Here is a 19,231-nt window from a genome sequence, read left to right as displayed (position 1 = left end):
ACCCACAAAGCATGTGTCTTGAAGAGGAATCAAAGCCACAACCTTTTCAATGCATAGGATGACACTATTACCAACCGAGCCAACCAACCAGGGCCATGTTTCTTTTTAAATTAGTATTTTTGTTTTCTTTGGATAAATACACAGAAGTGGATTTGCTAGATCATATAGTAGGGGTTTGCCTTTTGTCCTTCTGTGAATTTTTCATTAATGGTACAATAGAATATTTGCAGATTTCTTTGTTTCTAGGGGTCTGTAGGTATTACTTTAAATTTTTTTATAGTTTACTTTTAACATTATTTAATATTAGTTTCAAGTGTACAGCATAGTAACTGTACAGTCATATACTTTACAAAGTGTTCCCCTTGATATTTCCAGTACCCACCTGGTACCCTGCATAGTTATTGCAATATTATTAACTGTATTCTATGTGCTGTACTTTATATCCTGATGACTGTTTTGTAACTGCCAATTTGTACTTCTTAATCCCTTCATAGTCATCATCCTTTTTTTCAAAAGTGGCAGGTATAGAGAGATCAGGAACTAATTTTATTTTCAGAATTTTATAGCAAATGGTGGCTATATGAATTTTATCCGGAATGCCCAGTATCTTACAATATAATTTTTTCTAGGATCGGGCACATCGTATTGGTCAGAAGAAGCCAGTACGTGTGTTCCGTCTCATCACCGACAACACTGTTGAAGAAAGGATTGTAGAAAGAGCTGAGATAAAACTGAGACTTGACTCAATTGTTATACAACAAGGTATTTATACGTATAAAATTAATTAGTTTTTTTTCAAAAACACATGCAGTTGTCTTCAAAGAAAGATTACTTTTAATGAAAGTTGACAGAAATTTGCAAACAGAAAAATAGCAATTTTTAAAACAAAATGCTAGTTTAAATCTTAAACTAAAATCTTACATTCATTATCCGCTAGTTAAACATTACTGGCTTAGAGCTGAATGTCAAATGTATGCTTTTTGAAGCACCTGAAGTACCTGATATTATTTACCAGACAAAATGTCTAGTTAAAAAAAACTTGAAACATGTACTCAAAGGTGCCTTTCCACACAGAGAAATTTGATTTAAGAAAGTGACGTTTGTACTTGAAAAAAATATTTCTGTCCTCAGTTTTAACTGAATTTTACAGAAGGAAATCCATACTGAAATAGAAGGTATGGTAGAAGAAAAACTTGTAGGGCTATTCATTAAAAATAACTTTAAAGCTCACTAATTTTCTGTTCTTATAAAGCTTTATTTATAGATAAATGTAGTAGTGTTTTATTAGAACTGTTGTTATGCCATGCTTCTCTGAGGTACAATCACATATATAAAACTTTTATTTTTACTGTTAGGAAGACTCATTGACCAACAGTCTAACAAGCTGGCAAAAGAGGAAATGTTGCAAATGATACGCCATGGAGCCACCCATGTTTTTGCTTCTAAAGAAAGTGAGCTGACAGATGAAGATATTACAACTCTTCTGGAAAGAGGGGAAAAGAAGGTTAGTTAAAATGGCATTTCGTTTTGATGATGGATTCTTTTGAAATCCATGTGCTTTAGCATGCTTTTTGTATTTGTGTTGTTTCTAATGCATGTTTTAAAACACATGCTTCAAAAGACTCATGTTCTCTCTAAGAATTTGTAGATTTACATCCAGGAGTAATTAGGTTTCTTTAGTTTTTTGGTGAGAAAGACTAAGAACCAAAGTTTAATATTGAATGACCTTATACTGCATGTTTATTGAAAATAATGTTGGTGTTTACTTTATGTAAAAAACCCAAATAAATTTTGTGTTTAATCACATGTATCAGGACTGTATCTTTTGCATTGGATTAAAAATTGTTTGCTGAAGAATTGTATTCCCTGAAAATGTTTTGTGAACATTTCATGAAACATTAAAGCATTATTTGTTACGGTATAATAAGCTGTTTCCGAATATTGTGGTTTTGTGTTGAATTTGCTTTTTATCACAAATTATTTTGGATAATTTCAAACATAAGCTAAAGTAGATAGATCTGTCCTTGCTGTTGTAAAATGTAATATCCTTCTTTTTTGTGGCTGAGTAGTCTTCCATTGTATAAAGGTACCACAGCTTTATGCTAAATGAAATAAACCAGTCAGAGAAAGAGAAGTATCATATGATTTCACTTATATGTGGAACCTAATGAACAAAATAGAAACAGACTAGATACTTAGAACAGACTGACAGCTCTCAGGGGAGGGGATTTGCAGGGGAGCTGGATGAAAAAGGTGAAGGGATTAAGCAAAGGAAAAAAATTCATAGACATGGACAACAGCATGGTGATTACCAGACGGGAAGGGGGTAGGTGGGAGGTAGGAAAGGGTAAAGAGGGGGTAAATGGTGATAAAAAGAGACTTGACTTGAGGTGGTGTACACAGAATGCAATATACAGATGATGTATTACAGAATTTTACACCTGAAACATATAATTGTATTAACCAGTGTCACCCCAATAAATTCAATAAATAAAAAAAGTTAAAAAGTAAAGAGGATTTTAAAAAATGTAAGGACCCTTTCTAATAACATAATTTTTATAGTATTGTCCCACCTGAAAACCCCCAATAATTCTTTAATAATATCAAATATCCAGATAGTATTCAGATTTCCAATTGTTTCATTCCTAGCTATACTTTTAAAAAAAGTTTTCTTAAATTCAAATGCATATAAGGTCCACGCATTGCAATTGGTTGATGTGTCATCTGTATCTTTTAAAATCTGTAGCTCTCCCTCCATTTATTTATTATATCCCATGTAATTTATTTGGTGTGGAAACTGGGTTATTTCCCTTTTGTGTTGGTCACAGTTTGGATTTTGCTGATTCCATTTACATGGGGTATTTTTCCATGTTCACTTATTTACTATATTTCTATATATGTATTTTATATTTACATTCTATTTTCAGGATTTACTTGTTTTATAACTAACCTGCCATCCTTTCCTCAGGCAACCACTTTTCTATTCTGTATATCTATGAGGATTTTTTTTTTTATTTTTAGATTCTACATACCAGTGAGATCATATGGTATTTCTTTCTCTGTCTGACTTATTTCACTTAGCATAATTCCCTCAAGGTTCATGCATGTTGTTGCAAATGGCAGAATTTCCTTTTATATGGCCCAGTTATATTCCATTGTATGTATGTATGTGTATATATACACATACACACACACATACAGTCTTTATCCATTCATCCATCAATGGACACAGGTTGTTTCCACATTTTGGGGATTATAAATAATGCTGCAAGGAGCCTGGGGATGCAAACATTTTTTTGAGTTACTGTCTTTGGTTCAGATAAATACCCAGATTCTGGGTTGTATGGTAGTTCTATTTTTAATTTTTTGAGGAACCTCCATACTGTCTTCCATAGTGGCTTCACTAATCTGCATTCCCACCAACAATGCACAAGGATTCTCTTTTTCTCCACATCCTTGCCAACACTTGTTATCTCCTGTCTTTTTCTTATCATAGTCATTCTGAGAAATGTGAGGTGATAATCTCATTGTGGTTTTAATGGGCATTTCCCAGATGAGTAGTGCTGTTGAGCATTTTTCCATGTGCCTGAGGTCATATCTTGAATATTGAGCCATCTTGTGTTAGTATGCAAAATGTATTGTTTAAACAATGTTTTCCTTTATTTTAGTATTAGCTATTTGTCCCATTAAAGTTATGCAGTAGAAACTATAATATGGCTATATCTTCAATGACAAAAGATTTTAAAGAAAGCCTAATTGAAGAATACTTTGGAAGAACCATCTAAGTTTTTTAAATACTTGTGACCTGTTAAATTTATATTCAAGTTTGATATTAGCATTGCATCCTTATCTTATAATGAACACATTGAGTATTTCATGTCAAGACCTGACTTTTTAAAAAGATAGAAAATACTCAGATATTTATACGTAATTTTAGTGATGATTTTCTAATTTTCAATGCCTTCAAATTTAGACCGCAGAGATGAATGAACGCTTGCAGAAAATGGGAGAGTCTTCTCTGAGAAATTTTAGAATGGACACTGAACAAAGTTTGTACAAGTTTGAAGGAGAAGATTATAGAGAAAAACAGAAGGTAATTTTTTATCCTTAATCATTACACTCTGAAATTAGCATTTCTTCCCATAACAAGTACAAAATTCATTGGCACTTACCTATTATAATACTCTGCTATATAGTGAAATTTGATGGAGGTCAAAAGACCTCATGCAAGGGCTATCTTTAATATGTTTTGCTGGTTTATTATCATTACCATTATTGTCATTTTTGCTGCTGTTGCTGCTATGACTATTACTTTTATTTTTGAGAAGCACTGTAGGAGGGTAGTTGAATTCCTGGATTCAGAAGCTGAAATCCCAACTCTGTCACTAAGTGACTTTGGGTACCCAGTTTTCTCACCTATCACATGGATATTATACTAATTACATCTTAGAATGATTCTGAAGTTAAATCAGTTAATGTTCATAAAGTAATTAGAACAATGCATGGCACTTAATACTAAATATTAGTGATAATATTAACATAGTTACTTAAATGATACAAGGACTTTGTTAAAGGTGGTGTCATTTATGAAATAATGCCTTATATTATACTGCATGGACAGCAAGAGTCCTTTGAAGAAATGGGAGTTTTATTTATTTTGTTTGTTTAATTAAATTGTGGCTGTAATTTTTAGAACTTTATTTTGAAATGACTTTAGAGTTTATTGCAAAAAAATACTGCAGAGTTTACTTATATCTTTCACTCAGCTTTTCCTGATGTCGACAACTTACATAATTATAGTACAATGATCAAATCCAGGAAATTAACACATTTTCCCCTAATGTCCTTTCCCCTGTTCCAGGGGATACAGTCTGGGATCGCACATTGCAATTTTTAAAAATGGAGCTTTATTTTATAACTACCAGTCTGTACTCCTCAATCCCCTAGCCTTTTTCACCCAGTGCCCTTATTACCCCTTTGCTCTGGCATCCATCAGTCTGTTCTCTGTATCTGTGAGTTTGTTTCTGTTTTGTTTGTTCATTTATATTTTTCTTTAGATTCCACATATGAGTGAAATCATATTGTATTTGTCTTTCTCTGACTGACTTATTTCACTTAGGATAGTATCCCCTAGGTCATGGAGCTGTAAAGTACAGCGTGGGAAATATAGTCAGCAATATTGTAATAACTGTATGGTGCCAGGTGGGTACCAGCAATATCAGAGGGAACACTGTGTAAAGTATATAATTGTCTAACCACTATGCTATACACCTGAAACTAATGCGAAATAATATTGAATATAATTGAAGAAAAAACAGAGCTTTATTTTTAAGAACAGTTTTACGTTCACACCAAAATTGAGCAGAAAATAGAGTTCCAGTGTTCCTCCTGTCCCCACACAAACACAACCTTCTTCATTATCAATATCCCCCACCATAGTGGAATGTCTGATACTATCAAACCTATATTGACTGACACATTTATGTTAGGGTTCACTTTTGGTATTCCACATTCTATGAGTTTTATACTCTGGAATCTCTTCAGATCGTACAAATCTTCCACTTTTTACATTGTATGGGTTGAGATAAATGAATAATGACGTGTATCCACCATTACACTATCATACAAAAGTTTTATTTATTTATTTTTATTTATTTTTTCAAATACATTTGTCTCTGCCTACCCCCCACCACTTTCCCTTGCCCCCTCCCTCCTTCCCTCCCTCAGCTCTTCCCCTTTGGTATTGACCATGAGTCCTTGCTATATGTTCCTTGACTTTCCCTTTCCCTTCCTTTTTCCCGCCCCCCTCCCTCCTTCCCTCTTGTCTCTGTTGATTTCTTTTCCTTTCAGTGTTGCTGGTCTTATTTTCCTTGCTATTTCTATTGTTGGTTAGGTTCCACTTATAGGTGAGATCATATGGTATTTGTCTTTCACCCCCTGGTTTCTTTCGCTTAGCATAACACTCTCCAGTTCCATCCATGCTGTCGCGAAGTTTAGTAGTTCCTTTTTTCTTTCTGCTGCGAAGAATTCCATTGTGTCTATGTACCATAATTTTTTGATCCAATCATCTACTGATGGGCATTTAGGTTGCTTCCAACACTTGGCTATTGTAAATTGTGCTGCGATGAACATTGGGGTGCATAGGTTCATTTCTATTGTCGTTTTGGTATTCTTAGGGTATAGTCCCAGCAGGGGAATCACTGGATCAAAAGGCAGTTCCATTTTCAGCTTTTTGAGGAAATTCCACACTGCTTTCCACAGTGGCTGCACCAGTCTGCATTCCCACCAAGAGTGTACTAGGGTTCCCTTTTCTCCACAGCCTCGCCAGCACCTGTTGTTTGTGGATCTGTTTATGATGGTCATTCTGACTGGTGTGAGGTGGTACCTCATGGTGGTTTTGACCTGCATATTTCTGATGGCTAGTGATGCTGAGCATCGTTTCAAATCTCTGAGCCCTCTGTATCTCCTTCTTGGAAAAGCGTCTGCCCAGGTCCTTTGCCCATTTTTTGATTGGATCGATTGTCTTCCTGGAGTATAGTCGAGTGAGTTCTTTATATATCTTGGAAATCACACCTCTATCTGATGTATCATTAGCAAATATATTTTCCCATATGGTTGGCTCCCTTTTCATTTTGCTGATGTTTTCTTTTGCCGTGCAGAAGCTTCTTATTTTGATGAGGTCCCACTTGTTTATACTTTCCTTTATGTCCCTTGCTTTAGGAGACACATCAGTGAAAAAATTGCTGCGTGGGATATCTGAGAGTTTCCTGCCCATGTTCTCCTCTAAGACTTTGATGCTGTTGCGACTTATATTTAAGTCTTTTATCCACCTTGAGTTTATTTTTGTGTATGGTGTCAGCTGATGATCCAATTTCAGTTTTTTGCATGTAGCCGTCCAGCTCTCCCAACATCATTTGTTGAAGAGGCTATTATTGCTCCATATTATGCTTCTGCCCCCTTTGCAAATACTCGATACCCATATAGACCAGGGCTTATTTATGGGCTTTCTATTCTGTTCCACTGGTGTATGGATCAGTTCTTGTTCCAGTACCAGATTGTTTTGAGTATAGTGGCTTTGTAGTGGAGTTTGATGTCTGGTATTGTGATTCCTCCTACTTTGTTTTTCTTTCTCAAATTTGCTGCAGCTATTTGGGGTCGTTTATGGTACCATATAAATTTTTGAAATGTCTGTTCTATTTCTGTGAAATACGTCATTGATATCTTAATAGGGATTGCCTTGAATCTATAAATTGCTTTGGGTCGTATGGACATTTTGATGATATTAATTCTTCCAATCCATGAGCACGGTTTATGCTTCCATTTATTTGTGTCTTCCTTAATTTCTTTCTTCAATGTTGTATAGTTTTCTGCGTACAGGTCTTTTACGTCTTTGGTTAAATTTATTCCTAGGTACTTTATTTTTCTTCTTGCTATATCGAATGGTATTTTTTTTCTTTTATCATCTTCTATTTCGTTGCTGGTGTACAAAAATGCCTTTGATTTCTGAATGTTGACTTTGTATCCTGCTGTTTTGCCAAATTCACTTATTAGGTTGAGGAGTTTTTTGGTAGAGTCTACAGGGTTTTCTATGTACACTGTCATGTCATCTAAAAACAATGATAACTTTACTTCCTCCTTTCCTATTTGGATGCCTTTTATTTCTTTCTCTTGTCTGACCGCTGTGGCTACGACTTCAATACCATTTTGAAAACAAGCGGTGAAAGCGGACATCCTTGTTGTGTTCCTGATCTTAGTGGGAAAGCTTTCAGTTTTTGCCTGTTGAGTATGATGTTGGCTGTAGGTTTTTCATATATGGCCTTTATTACGTTGAGGAATGCCCTGTTTATTTCCATTTGCTGAGTGTTTTGATCATACATGAGTGCTGTACCTTATCGAATGCTTTTTCTGCATCTATCGAGATGATCATGTGGTTTTTGTCTTTTCCTTTATTTATGTGATGTATCACGTTTATTGACTTGCCTGGGATGAATCCCACTTGATCATGGTGGATAATCTTTTAAATATATTGTTGGATGCAGTTTGCCAATATTTTGTTGAGGATTTTAGCATCTATGTTCATCAGCGAAATTGGCCTGTAGTTTTCTTTCTTTGTAGGGTCTTTATCTGGTTTTGGGATCAGGGTGATGCTGGCCTCATAGAAAGAGTCTGGGAGTCTTCCCTCCTCTTGGATTTTTTGGAATAGTCTGAGAAGGACAGGGATTAGCTCTTCCTTAAATGTTTTGTAAAATTCTCCTGTGAAACCGTCCGGCCCTGGACTCTTGTGTGCCGGGAGTTTCTTGATGACTGCTTCAATTTCCACAGCTGTTATCGATCTGTTCAAGCTTTCTGTTTCTTCCTCCTTCAGTGTTGGAAGATTATCCTTTTCTAAAAATTTGTCCATTTCATCAAGATTTTCAAATTTCTTGGCATATAATTGTTCATAGTAGTTTCTGATGATCATTTGTATTTCTGTGGTATCAGTTATTTCTCCTCTTTTGTTTCTGATAATATTAATTTGGGTCCTCTCCCTTTTATTCTTGATGAGTCTGCTTAAAGGCTTGTCAATTTTATTTATCTTTTCAAAGAACCAGCTTCTGGCTTGGTTGATCCTTTGAATTGTTCTTTTTGTCTCTATGTCATTGAGTTCTGCTCTAATCTTGACTATTTCCTTCCTTCTCCTTGCTCTGGGATTTATTTGTTGTTGTTTCTCTAGTTCTTGAAGTTGTAGTGTTAGGTCTTTTATTTGAAATGTTTCTATCTTTTTAAGGTAAGTCTGTATTGCTATGAACTTCCCTCTCAGGACTGCCTTTGCTGTGTCCCATAGGTTTTGGACTGTTGTCTGTTCATTTTCATTTGTTTCCAGAAATTTTTTGATATCTTATCTCATTATTGACCCATTCATTGTTTAATAGACTACTCTCCAGTCTCCATGAGTTTGCAAGTTTCTGAAGTTTCTCTTTGAGGTTGATTTCCAGTTTCAAACCCTTGTGGTCCGATAAAAAGTTTGGTATTATTTCCATTGTCCTGAATTTGCTGAGGTTTGCTTTTGTCCTATCATGTGATCTATCTTTGGAAAACTTCCATGAGCATTTGAAATGAATGTGTATTTTCCTTCTTTGAGATGTGATGTTCTGTATATGTCAGTTAAATCTCTTTGATTCAGTGTCATTCAGCGCCACAATATTTTTATTAATGTTTTGTTTGGAAGATCTGTCCATTTCTGACAGTGGGGTGTTGAAATCCCCTACTATCAGTGTGTTGCTGTCTTATATCTTTTCTGAAGTCGTCCAACAAATTCCTTATATACTTGGCGGTTCCTATATTGGGAGCATATAAGTTTACAATGTTTACATCTTCTTGATAGATTCTTCCTTTAAGTATTATAAAGTGCCCCTCTGGGTCTCTTTTTATAGCCTCTGTTTTGAAATTTACTTTGTCTGATACAAGCAGGGCAACCCTGGCCTTTTTCTCTTGCCCATTTGCTTGGAATATTTTTTTCCATCCCTTTACTTTCAATCCTTGTAGGTCTCTTGCTCTGAGGTGGGTCTCTTGTAGGCAGCATATGTGTGGGTCATGTTTTCTTATCCATTCAGGTATCCTGTGTCTTTTGATTGGGGCATTAATCAATTCACATTGAGAGATATTACTGATAGAAACTTACTCATCTTTTCTCTTTGTACTTGTGTTCCTCTCTGTCTCATTCTTTTCCTTCATCTGCTTAAACTAGTCCCCTTAGCATATCTTGGAGTGCTGGTTTGGTAGAGATGTATTCTTTTAGCCTTCTCTTGTCTGGGAAACTCCGTATTTCCCCTTCTATTTTAATTGAGAGCCTTGCTGAGTAGAGTAGCCTTGGCTGTAGGCCCTTGCTTTTCTTGACTTTGAATATTTGTTGCCATTCCCTTCTGGCTTGTAGTGTTTCTGTTGAGAAGTCAGCTCCTAGCTGTATTGGGGCTCCCTTGTGTGTTACTTTCTCCTTCCCCCCTGCTGCCTTGAAATTTCTCTCTTTGTGTTTGATAGTTGCCATTTTAATGATCATGTGTCTTGGAGTGGATCTCCTTGGGTCCCTCTTGAGTGGGGTCTTCTGGGCCTCCTGGATCCATGAGAGTCTTTCTCTCTTCAAATTAGGGAAATTTTCCATCATTACTTTTTCAAGGATGTTCTCTATTCCTTGCTCCTCTTCTTCTCCTTCTGCTATCCCTATTATATGGATATTATTACGTTTCAGGTTGTCCTGCATTTCCCTCAATGCCTCTTCATTCTTTTTGAGTCTTTTTTCCATTTCTTGTTCTTTCTGGGAGCTTTTTTCTACCTTGTGCTCCATCTCACTGATTTGGTCCTCGGCTTCATCCAGCCTGCTTTGGATTCCTTCTCCTGTGTTCTTCAATTCAGAAATGGTATTCTTCGTATCCTCTTGTGTCTTCTTGATAGTTTCTATGTCCTTTTCCAGGCTGATATAGTTTGCTGTAAGATCCTGATAGTTTCTCTGCAGTTTCTTGTAGTTATTTTTGAGCTTGCCGAGCTCATTGAGCTTCCTTAGAATCATTGTTTTGAATTCAGTATCTGGTAGTTCCCTTGCCTCTCTTTCATTTAGCTCTCTCTGTGGGGAGTCCCCTTTTCCACTCATTTGGGACAAACTTCTTTTTCTTCCCATTTTTGTGAATGTCTGTTAAGTCATTTACTTATTCATTTATTTATTTTTGCTTCTGCTTCAATTGGGCTCTCTAGATTTCCTCACTTTGTGGATTAAATTTCTATGGTAGTAGGTGGGTCTTTTTATTTATTTATTTTTCCCTTTACTTTTCTTTCTAGGCCTGCCTCTGATGACGTCAGTTGTTGACCCTGTATGACCTTGTGTTGTTTGTCTGAGTCTTCCAGGAGTCTACTGTCTGTGTCTGAACCCTGCTTGGGGCAGCTCTGTGACCCCTTCTGTCAGGGATGGACTATTTTTTGGGACCGCTCTGCATTCTCACGGCGGCTCCTTGAGTGCGCTCCCTGGCGCAGCAGGATCTCCCGCCTGCCTGGGCTTGCACTTGCTTGCCCGAGACCCGGGGCTTATTCCCGACCTTACATACTCGTCTGGACCCCTGGCCGGTGGGCTCCCCGGCACTGGCCAGTTTACGGTCTTCTATTGTGTGCTTTCCCTGCTTTTGGCTCTTGGGTGCGTTGCTTGCCCTAGCCAAATGGAGACTACGCAAATGGGAGGAAGTCACCTCCAGGATTCTCTGGTTAATCCTGTCTCCGGTCTCTCCTGCAGGGACTCTGGGCAGCTCTGTGACCCCTTTGGCCGGGATGTACTAATTCTGTGAGCGGCTCTGCAATCGCGGGCCATGCGGGTCAATTTACGCCTGCCCTTGCCGCTCTGTACACTCCCTCGCAGGCCATATCGGTGCCAATCTGTGGGAGGCCTTGCCAGGCAGTGCGAGCCCCCGCCCGGGTCACACACTCGCTTGCCAACCCTCGCCGGCCACTCGGCGCAAGTGTGCACACCTGCACTGGGTGGTTTTGGGGTTTCTGTGTGTGCTTTTCGGCTTTTGGCTCTTTGGCGGTGAGGCCTCTCCCCGCACAATGGAGACTACGGCAAGGAGAAGTGAGGACTCCCCAGCTCCTCCCGTTCTTTCCCCAATGCCTCTGTTTCCAGTCTCTCCTCAGGAGTCTCTGGGCAGTTCTGTGACCCCTTTGGCCAAGGATCCCACCCCCTGTGCAGACTGCGTTTCAATCGTGGGCAGTCTGGTTCATGCGCGCCCCTCTTCTTCCTGTTTGCGGGCGCGCCTTTCCAGCCCACAATGGAGACCCTGGAACGAGAGGGATTCGGGGCTCCCCGGTTCCTCCTCCCGTTCTTTCCCCAACGCCTCCATTTCCAGTCTCTCCTCAAGGCTCTCCCAGCCAGTCTGCACTCAGCCCTATAGCTCACAGGCGCACAAACTGTGTGTGGAGTGCACAAAAGGCAGGGTAATTGATTCCCTTATGCCTGAGCGAGATGGTAGCTGCAGAGTGGGAGGTGAGTTATCACCGTGGCTACACTGCCGCTGTCTCAGTTCTCTTCACAAAGTTTTCCTCGCCAGTCTTTTCCCAGGCACCAGCCCCCCCTGCTGCCGCCTCTACCCAGAGATCAAGGAGGGTGGCTGCCACTGCTACTTTTTCGTTGGCCCTTTCAATGTCTCTTTGCATCCCCAGCCACCTGTCTCTGGCAGAGAGCACCCCTAAGCTTTTTGGGGTTGCGTTTTGTCTGTATGTTCTTCGTTTTAGCTGCTGTAGTTTAGGGGTCCCTGTTTATGATTCAGACCCCGTTCTTCTGGGCGGTAGGTAACTGGCCGTTTTAATGTTCCTCTCGTGCTAGTGCCCGTGGGCACCCAGTGCACCCTTCGAGTCTCCACCTCACTTCTCACCCATTGGGTTGTGTGAGAGTAGAATCCACTGTCCGTGGCACCAGGGCTCCTCTCCCACTATCATTCCATTGTTTTCCAGGTGATTACTCCACTATTTAGTCGCAATTCCAGTTTGGTCTTGGGGGGAGGAGGTCAGCGTGACTCCCATTCACTCATCCGCCATCTTAATCCCAAAATAGTTTTAGTGTCCTAAAAATCCTCCGTGCCCTGCCTATATATCCCTCCCTCTTTTCAATCTTTGCAGCAACTGATATTTGTACTTTCTCCATAGTTTGTGTGTGTGTGTGCGCGCATGCGTCTTTTCTGGAATGTCACACAGTTGGAATCATGCAGTATGTAGTCTTTTCACATTGGCTTCTTTCACTGAGTAATATGCATTTAAGCTCCCTCCGTGTCTTTTCATGGCTTGATAGCTCATTTCATTTTAGAGCTGAGTACTATTTTGTTGTCTGGATGTACCACAGTTTATTTAACCATTCACCTAATGAAGGATGTCCTGGTTACTCTCAAGATTTGCCAACTATTGAACAGAGATGCCATAAACATCCATGTGCAGGTTTTTGTGTGGGCACAGATTTTCAACTCCTTTGGGTTAATACCAAGGAGCATGATTTATGTATGGTAAGTATATATTTAGTTTTACAAGAAACTGTCAACCTTTCTTACAAAGTGGCTGTACCATTTTGAATTCCCATGAATAATGAATTAGAGTTCCTGTTGCTGTACCTCCTCAGCAGTACTTGCTATTGTCAGTGTTCTGGATTTTTGCCATTCTAATAGTTATGTAGTGGTAATTTGTTGTTTTAATTTGCAGTTTCCTGATCACATATGATGTAGAGTATGTTTTCATTTGCTTATTTGCCATCTATATATCTTCTTTGGGGAGGTGGCTGTTCAGGTCTTTTGCCTATTTGTAGTAAGATTGGTTATTTTCTTACTGTTGAGTATTAAGAGTTCTTTGTATATTTTGGGTAATAGTTCTTTATCAGCTGTGTCTTTTGCAATTATTTTCTCTCAGGCTGTGGCATCTCTTCTCATTGTCCTAATCCACACTGCATTTTTTGTTTCTATGTCTCCTTAGTCTATTCTAGTCTGTGATCTCAGATCATCTTTGTCTTTCATAAATTTGATACTTTTGAAGAGTATTTGTCAGTCATTTTGTAGTTTGTCTTTCACTTTGGGTTTGTTTAATATTTTCTTGTGTTTTGATTGAAACTATGCATTTTTGGCAAGAATACCATGGAAGGAATATGATGTCCTTCTCTGTATATCATACCAGGGAACAAAGGTCACTACATCTTATTACTAGGGATGTTAATGACTTTATCACTTAGTTGAGGTGGTATCTGTTGGGTTTCTTCACTATAGGGTAAGCCTTTCTTCTTTTGTATAATACAATAAAATATCTTGGGGAATGATAGTCCTCAAACTTCTATGCACTGATTTTAGCATCTGTTGGTGGAGTTTGCCTGCAGCAGTTATTGTTGTGTTTGCCTACTGGTAATTAAAATTTTTTTCTTCATTTACAAATCTACATTTATTAATGCGATTTTGTAAGGAAGAGCTGTCCCTTCTTGCCATTTATTTATATGTTTATTTATTTATTTATATTTTATTGATTATACTATTACAGCTGTCCTGATTTTCCCCCTTTGTCCCCCTCCACTTATCACCTCCCACTCCCTCAGGCAATCCCTCTACCGTTGTTCGCATCCACAGGTCATGCATGTAAGTTCTTTGGCTACTCTGTGTCCTATACTGTACTTTAATCCCCATGGTTATTCTGTTACTACCTATTTGTACTTCTTAATCTCCTCACCTCGTCACCCACTCCCCCAAACCCCCTCTCCCATCTCTATCTTTAACCTTTGGCATTTTAATTATGATGTGTCTTGGAGTGGGCCTCTTTGCATCCATCTTGTTTGAGACTCTCTGTGCTTCTTGGACTTGCATTTCTATTTCCTTCACCAAATTAGGGAAGTTTTCTTTCATTATTTTTTTCAAATAGATTTCCAATTTCTTGCTCTTTCTCTTCTCCTTCTGGCACCCATATGAAGCGAATGTGGGATGCTTGAAGTTGTCCCACTGGTTGCTTACACTGTCCTTATTTTATATCAACATGAACCCAAGGATAGTTATTTTATTTTTTGAGTTACTTTAAAATTCTATTATTTTGTTGCTAAAATTGTTTTTTCAAGCTGTTATTTTTTTTTAACTGACATAAGAGAATTTTATTTTTAAAAACACTTATTCTTGGGTATTGATTTTAATGAAAAAGTGAGAGTTGTGCCATTTTAGTTTGCAGTGCAACTAGTATGCTGACAGTGCTTTTTTACACTCATTATTTCTGGTAGTGTTTAGTGTCTTGACTTAAGTCTATTTAGTTGTATCTATAACCTTAATTCTGACTGTTTACATTTTATTGTGATGAGATAGAGGTGATGGCCTACATGCACAGGGTGGAAATTGCTTTTCTAATATGCTTTTTAGATCTCATTATGTGTGTGAATTTTATAAGTGTTGTAGTTATTCCCATGGACTTACTGTTACTAAGAGTGTTTTACAAAGTGAAAAAATATTAAACAGTGAAGAGACTAAATATCATTGGAGCTTTTCTACATTTTTAGAGGTAAATTAGACTTAGTAAAGTACTTATCTTTTTCTAATACAACCGGCTTTCCTGTGTTTCTAATTCTAACAAAATAATGATACAGAGAAATTGTAATAATGATGGTGATGTATTTTTATAATTGAATGTCTGACAAATCAGATTTTTTTCTGAACATCTGAATTGAGATTATATTTTACTTCTGTTTTCATACTCCCTAAATAGGTTCTTAAAATAGGTTCACACTCTCCTTTGAAGGGATTGAAGACTTGCAAGAATATTGTTTATACATAAATCATGGGAGTTACACAGTGAGGTAGATTTTCATATATGATTTGTTGACCACTTGCAGTACTTTACTACCATACCTGGTAGATTAAGTCAAAATGACAGGCATTGATACTGAATAAGTTAACCTGAAAAAGTTTATATTTATGTACTCCTGTCTAAAACAAACTAATTCAGCATGATTTATTCTGTTTTTGGAAGTTTAGGAATTGGCCTTTAATGCTTATTTCAAATGTGAATACCTAGACCTTTAAACAAGTAGGTTAAATGGACAAACACATTACTTTTAGAAAGTTAATTTAAATTATTGATTTATTTTTTTCACCCCAATTGAGACAAACAAAATACTGATTATTTATCAAATATTACTATTAGCCCACATTAATCTATCTGGTGGGGGGAACCAAAACTCATTTCATTGCCCTGGGTAGTTCTCATTTTATGTAAATTCACATTACATAAGACTTACATATCTCGTAAGTCTAAAGTTAAAAGAGACCTTAAAGTTTATTTACTCTAACTTTTTATGTAATTAAGAAGTTCCATTAAAGCATTTAGGACAAGTTATCCAGCCTCTGAATGTGGTCATGTTGAGAATCCTACTCCTTTTAGTATAGTTCATTTCATTGTTTTGTACTCTCTGGTTCTCAGAAAATTTCTTACTTGATTTATAAGCTTCTTAATGGAAGAGATTATTTATCTTTGTATCCTTGAAACTGATTTGCAAATAATGCAATAGGTAATGAAGACATTTTTGTTAAATTATATTGAGTAGCAGCCTACTTTGCTGTGAATTTCCACATTTTTAATCTTATCAATGAAGAACTATATTCTTTTATGTTTCATAGGCTTTTATTTATGTAGATGCCACCATTATGTTTGTCTTTAGCTTTTCCTTCTTTATACACTGTGAGAGTTTGTAGATCTCTAACCATCCGAGTAATTTTAATTTGTCATCCACTCTTTAGATATGATACAAAGGTTGGAGCTCAACCCTTAGATAAGATCAAATAGAGTGAGATCCTTAATTGTAGACAATGGCCTCTGTTGTGTAAAGGCACTAGACTAGGCACTATGAAATCAAGAAAAATGTCTGAATGTCTGAACAAGAAAACCATTTCTACAGATTCCATAAGTTTGTATTTTCATTTTTGTCTGTCTATTTTTAAATTGTATTTTCTAGCTGTTATTAGGATAAAGTTTTGTGTTGCTTCCAAATCACTGTTTACCCCACTTTGGATGTTTAATAATAAGTTACATTGGACTCTTGGCATTTTACCTAATGTTTTCACATATATGGTCACCTTTAATCCTTAATGTAAGTATTATTATTCCCATCTTACAGGTGGAAAAAATAATTTCCCCAAAGTTATAAAACTGGTAAAGTGGCAGAACCTGGTTTCAAACTTAGGTTATTCTGATTTCACTGATTTTTATCCATTGCTACCTTACCAAGAGGTCTCATTTAAAAATTTATCTTGATTGTAAGGATATATGCCTGTCATACTGATAGTTATCATTTACCCTTTTCAGCTATTTTAATGCAGTCACCAGAATCAATGTTAATTTTCTTTCTTCACTAGATTGTATTTATTTATTAGGCAAAAAACACTAGCTAAATTGTGAAAATTCTTCTCAATTAGTAAGGAAGAACCAAGTTTTTAAATGTACTTCAAAAAAAAGGAAGAGAAAAAAAGAAAGAAGAAAAGAAAGAAGGAAGGAAGGAAAAAGAAAGAAAGAAAAAAAGAAAGAAAGAAAAAGAAAAGAAAAGGAAACTGTCCTTGCACCTAAACTTGGTTTTAGCACTTGTGATGCGTAATTGTGTGTTTTGATTCTTCCTAAGGGTTTTGGTTTTCTCATGCTTCTGCAGCCTTGATGTACTTGCTTTTTATAAAACAGTTCATGGAAATTAAACTCCTTGTTCTTGTTTGTTGTGTATAGCTCGGGACGGTGGAATGGATTGAACCGCCTAAACGAGAACGCAAAGCAAACTACGCAGTGGATGCCTACTTTAGAGAGGCTTTACGTGTCAGCGAGCCAAAGGTTCCAAAGGTAAAAAACAGTATGAGGCCAGTTTTTATGTCCTATAGCAGAATTCTTTTGTAACATGATCTGTGTTTCAGATTTACTTATATTAGTGCTAGTACCTAAACTATATCAATAATACAGAAGAGTATTTGATATGGCCCAGCCATATCAATGGATTTCATTGTATTGATTTTTCTATATATTAAAGAAATAGCAAAAGATAAACATGTTCACTTTATGTACTGAAAATATATGTACACACACACACGTGTGTGTGTGTGTGTGTGTGTGTGTGTATATGTATATCATGCATTTTTCCCCCACAGGCTCCACGACCTTCAAAACAGCCAAATGTTCAGGATTTTCAGTTTTTCCCACCACGTTTATTTGAGCTCCTGGAAAAGGAAATTCTTTATTATAGGAAGACAATAGGCTATAAGGTAACATTTCAATTTTTAGACTAGTATAATGTAATCTTTTAAGGTAATATAATCTATTAAGCTAGACTAGAAGGTGTTCCATTTTAATGTAAGAGGGCGTAAGAGTAAATCAAAATACAGGTGCTTTTAAAACCAAAGAGGTGTAACTAGAAGTAAAGTATCACACTACCGAATCACGAGTAGGATCATCACTGTATGAGATTAATGGAGAATTATTTAGTATCTCAAAATAGTTATAATAACATTAATGTTAGTGTTCAAATGGTTAAAGAATGTGTAGAGAGAACATTAAGTATGTGTTTAGTTAGAAATGAATATATGATAGATGATAGGGAAGGTTTGATCATTTTCCTTAATATGACTAAAAAATAATATTTTTGAGTTTATCGCTCAAGGTTGATAAAAGCCCTGTTGGTGATTATTTGACTGTGGTCACTTAGGTATTAATAATAAACATGATAATGAATTACATCATTTAAAATGATCTTTTGGAATTCAAAATTCTTATTTATATAGGTGGATAGGAACCCATTTTTGTGAATGAAATTTAATGTTTGTCACACTAAAGCTATCACATTGAGAGATTAAGTGTACAAGGTTATTTCTCAGTGGTGAAATTGACTTCCTAGTGAACAAAAAGGGATGACCAAAAGTATAATAACCAATAGTATAAATTAAAATTTTAAAATGTTAACACTATGATAGTTTTATAAAATTTTCAGTTTTATGAATTGGAAGCTGTGTTTAAAATTTATTTTGTGAACCTAGAAAAGCTCCATTTATATAAGGTATTTAGTTTATATTTCAGAGCTAGAGTGGATGTCTAGAGTGTTTCCACTATTATTACAGAATGGGAGCATTGCCATTTGGAATAGTAAACAAGCTTTGCTTGCTCTTTATGTACCAAAGTTTAAATATATATAAATAGGGGTAAGAAGCTTAAGGTGAATGTAAATAGTTAGTTATAATCTGGTTTGGGAAATATGATTAAATTTGAATGTATTTAACCAACAGGACTGGATAAAATCCTTCTTAGGAAGTTGTAGAAGAGTACAGTAACCGTGGTTGAACATTCAGACCAGGCATAAAACTGTTTCAAAGAAAATGAAAACGGTAATATACCAAGAGAAACAGGCAAGTTATAGGTACAAAATGTGAAATAAAAATAGTATAGTAAAATTAATAAAGTAGTTAAGATTTCATGAGGTAAACATATATATATGTGTGTATATATATTCCCACTAAAGATTATAAAATTTTATTTTACATTTAGATTAGTATTTCTGGTTACTTTTATTGACTGTTATTGGTGAGACTTTAATGAAAAATTAATTGAAATATTAGAACTCATACTTCATTTGATTACCAGCAATCCTGTGAAATAGGTGTTACTATCACCTCTATATAATAGGTGAGGAAACAAATTCAAGAGAGGTTAAATGACTTGTTTACATAGTTCACAGAATTGCCAAGGATGCTGG

The 19,231-nt window shown here is 36.5% G+C and overlaps 1 protein-coding gene across 2 annotated transcripts in view; it reads left to right on the top strand.

Annotated features, from left to right (window-relative positions):
• SMARCA1 (SWI/SNF related, matrix associated, actin dependent regulator of chromatin, subfamily a, member 1) overlaps positions 1-19,231 on the top strand; it is a 93,249-nt gene that overhangs the window by 27,870 nt on the left and 46,148 nt on the right. For both annotated transcript variants that reach the window (XM_054577001.1, XM_054577000.1), the window contains 5 exons: positions 630-762; positions 1,356-1,504; positions 3,974-4,093; positions 17,224-17,334; positions 17,637-17,750. In XM_054577001.1, coding sequence (XP_054432976.1) covers positions 630-762; positions 1,356-1,504; positions 3,974-4,093; positions 17,224-17,334; positions 17,637-17,750 — 627 coding nt within the window. The remainder of the gene's footprint in view (positions 1-629; positions 763-1,355; positions 1,505-3,973; positions 4,094-17,223; positions 17,335-17,636; positions 17,751-19,231) is intronic.

Source organism: Pteronotus mesoamericanus, unplaced genomic scaffold (genome assembly GCF_021234165.1).
Source record: "Pteronotus mesoamericanus isolate MK-2021 breed Mesoamerican mustached bat unplaced genomic scaffold, CSHL_Meso_final contig_40, whole genome shotgun sequence".
Classification (NCBI taxonomy): Eukaryota; Metazoa; Chordata; class Mammalia; order Chiroptera; family Mormoopidae; genus Pteronotus; species Pteronotus mesoamericanus.
The sequence above is the reverse complement of the archived record's forward strand: the minus strand, read 5'-3'. Positions and strand labels throughout refer to the sequence as shown.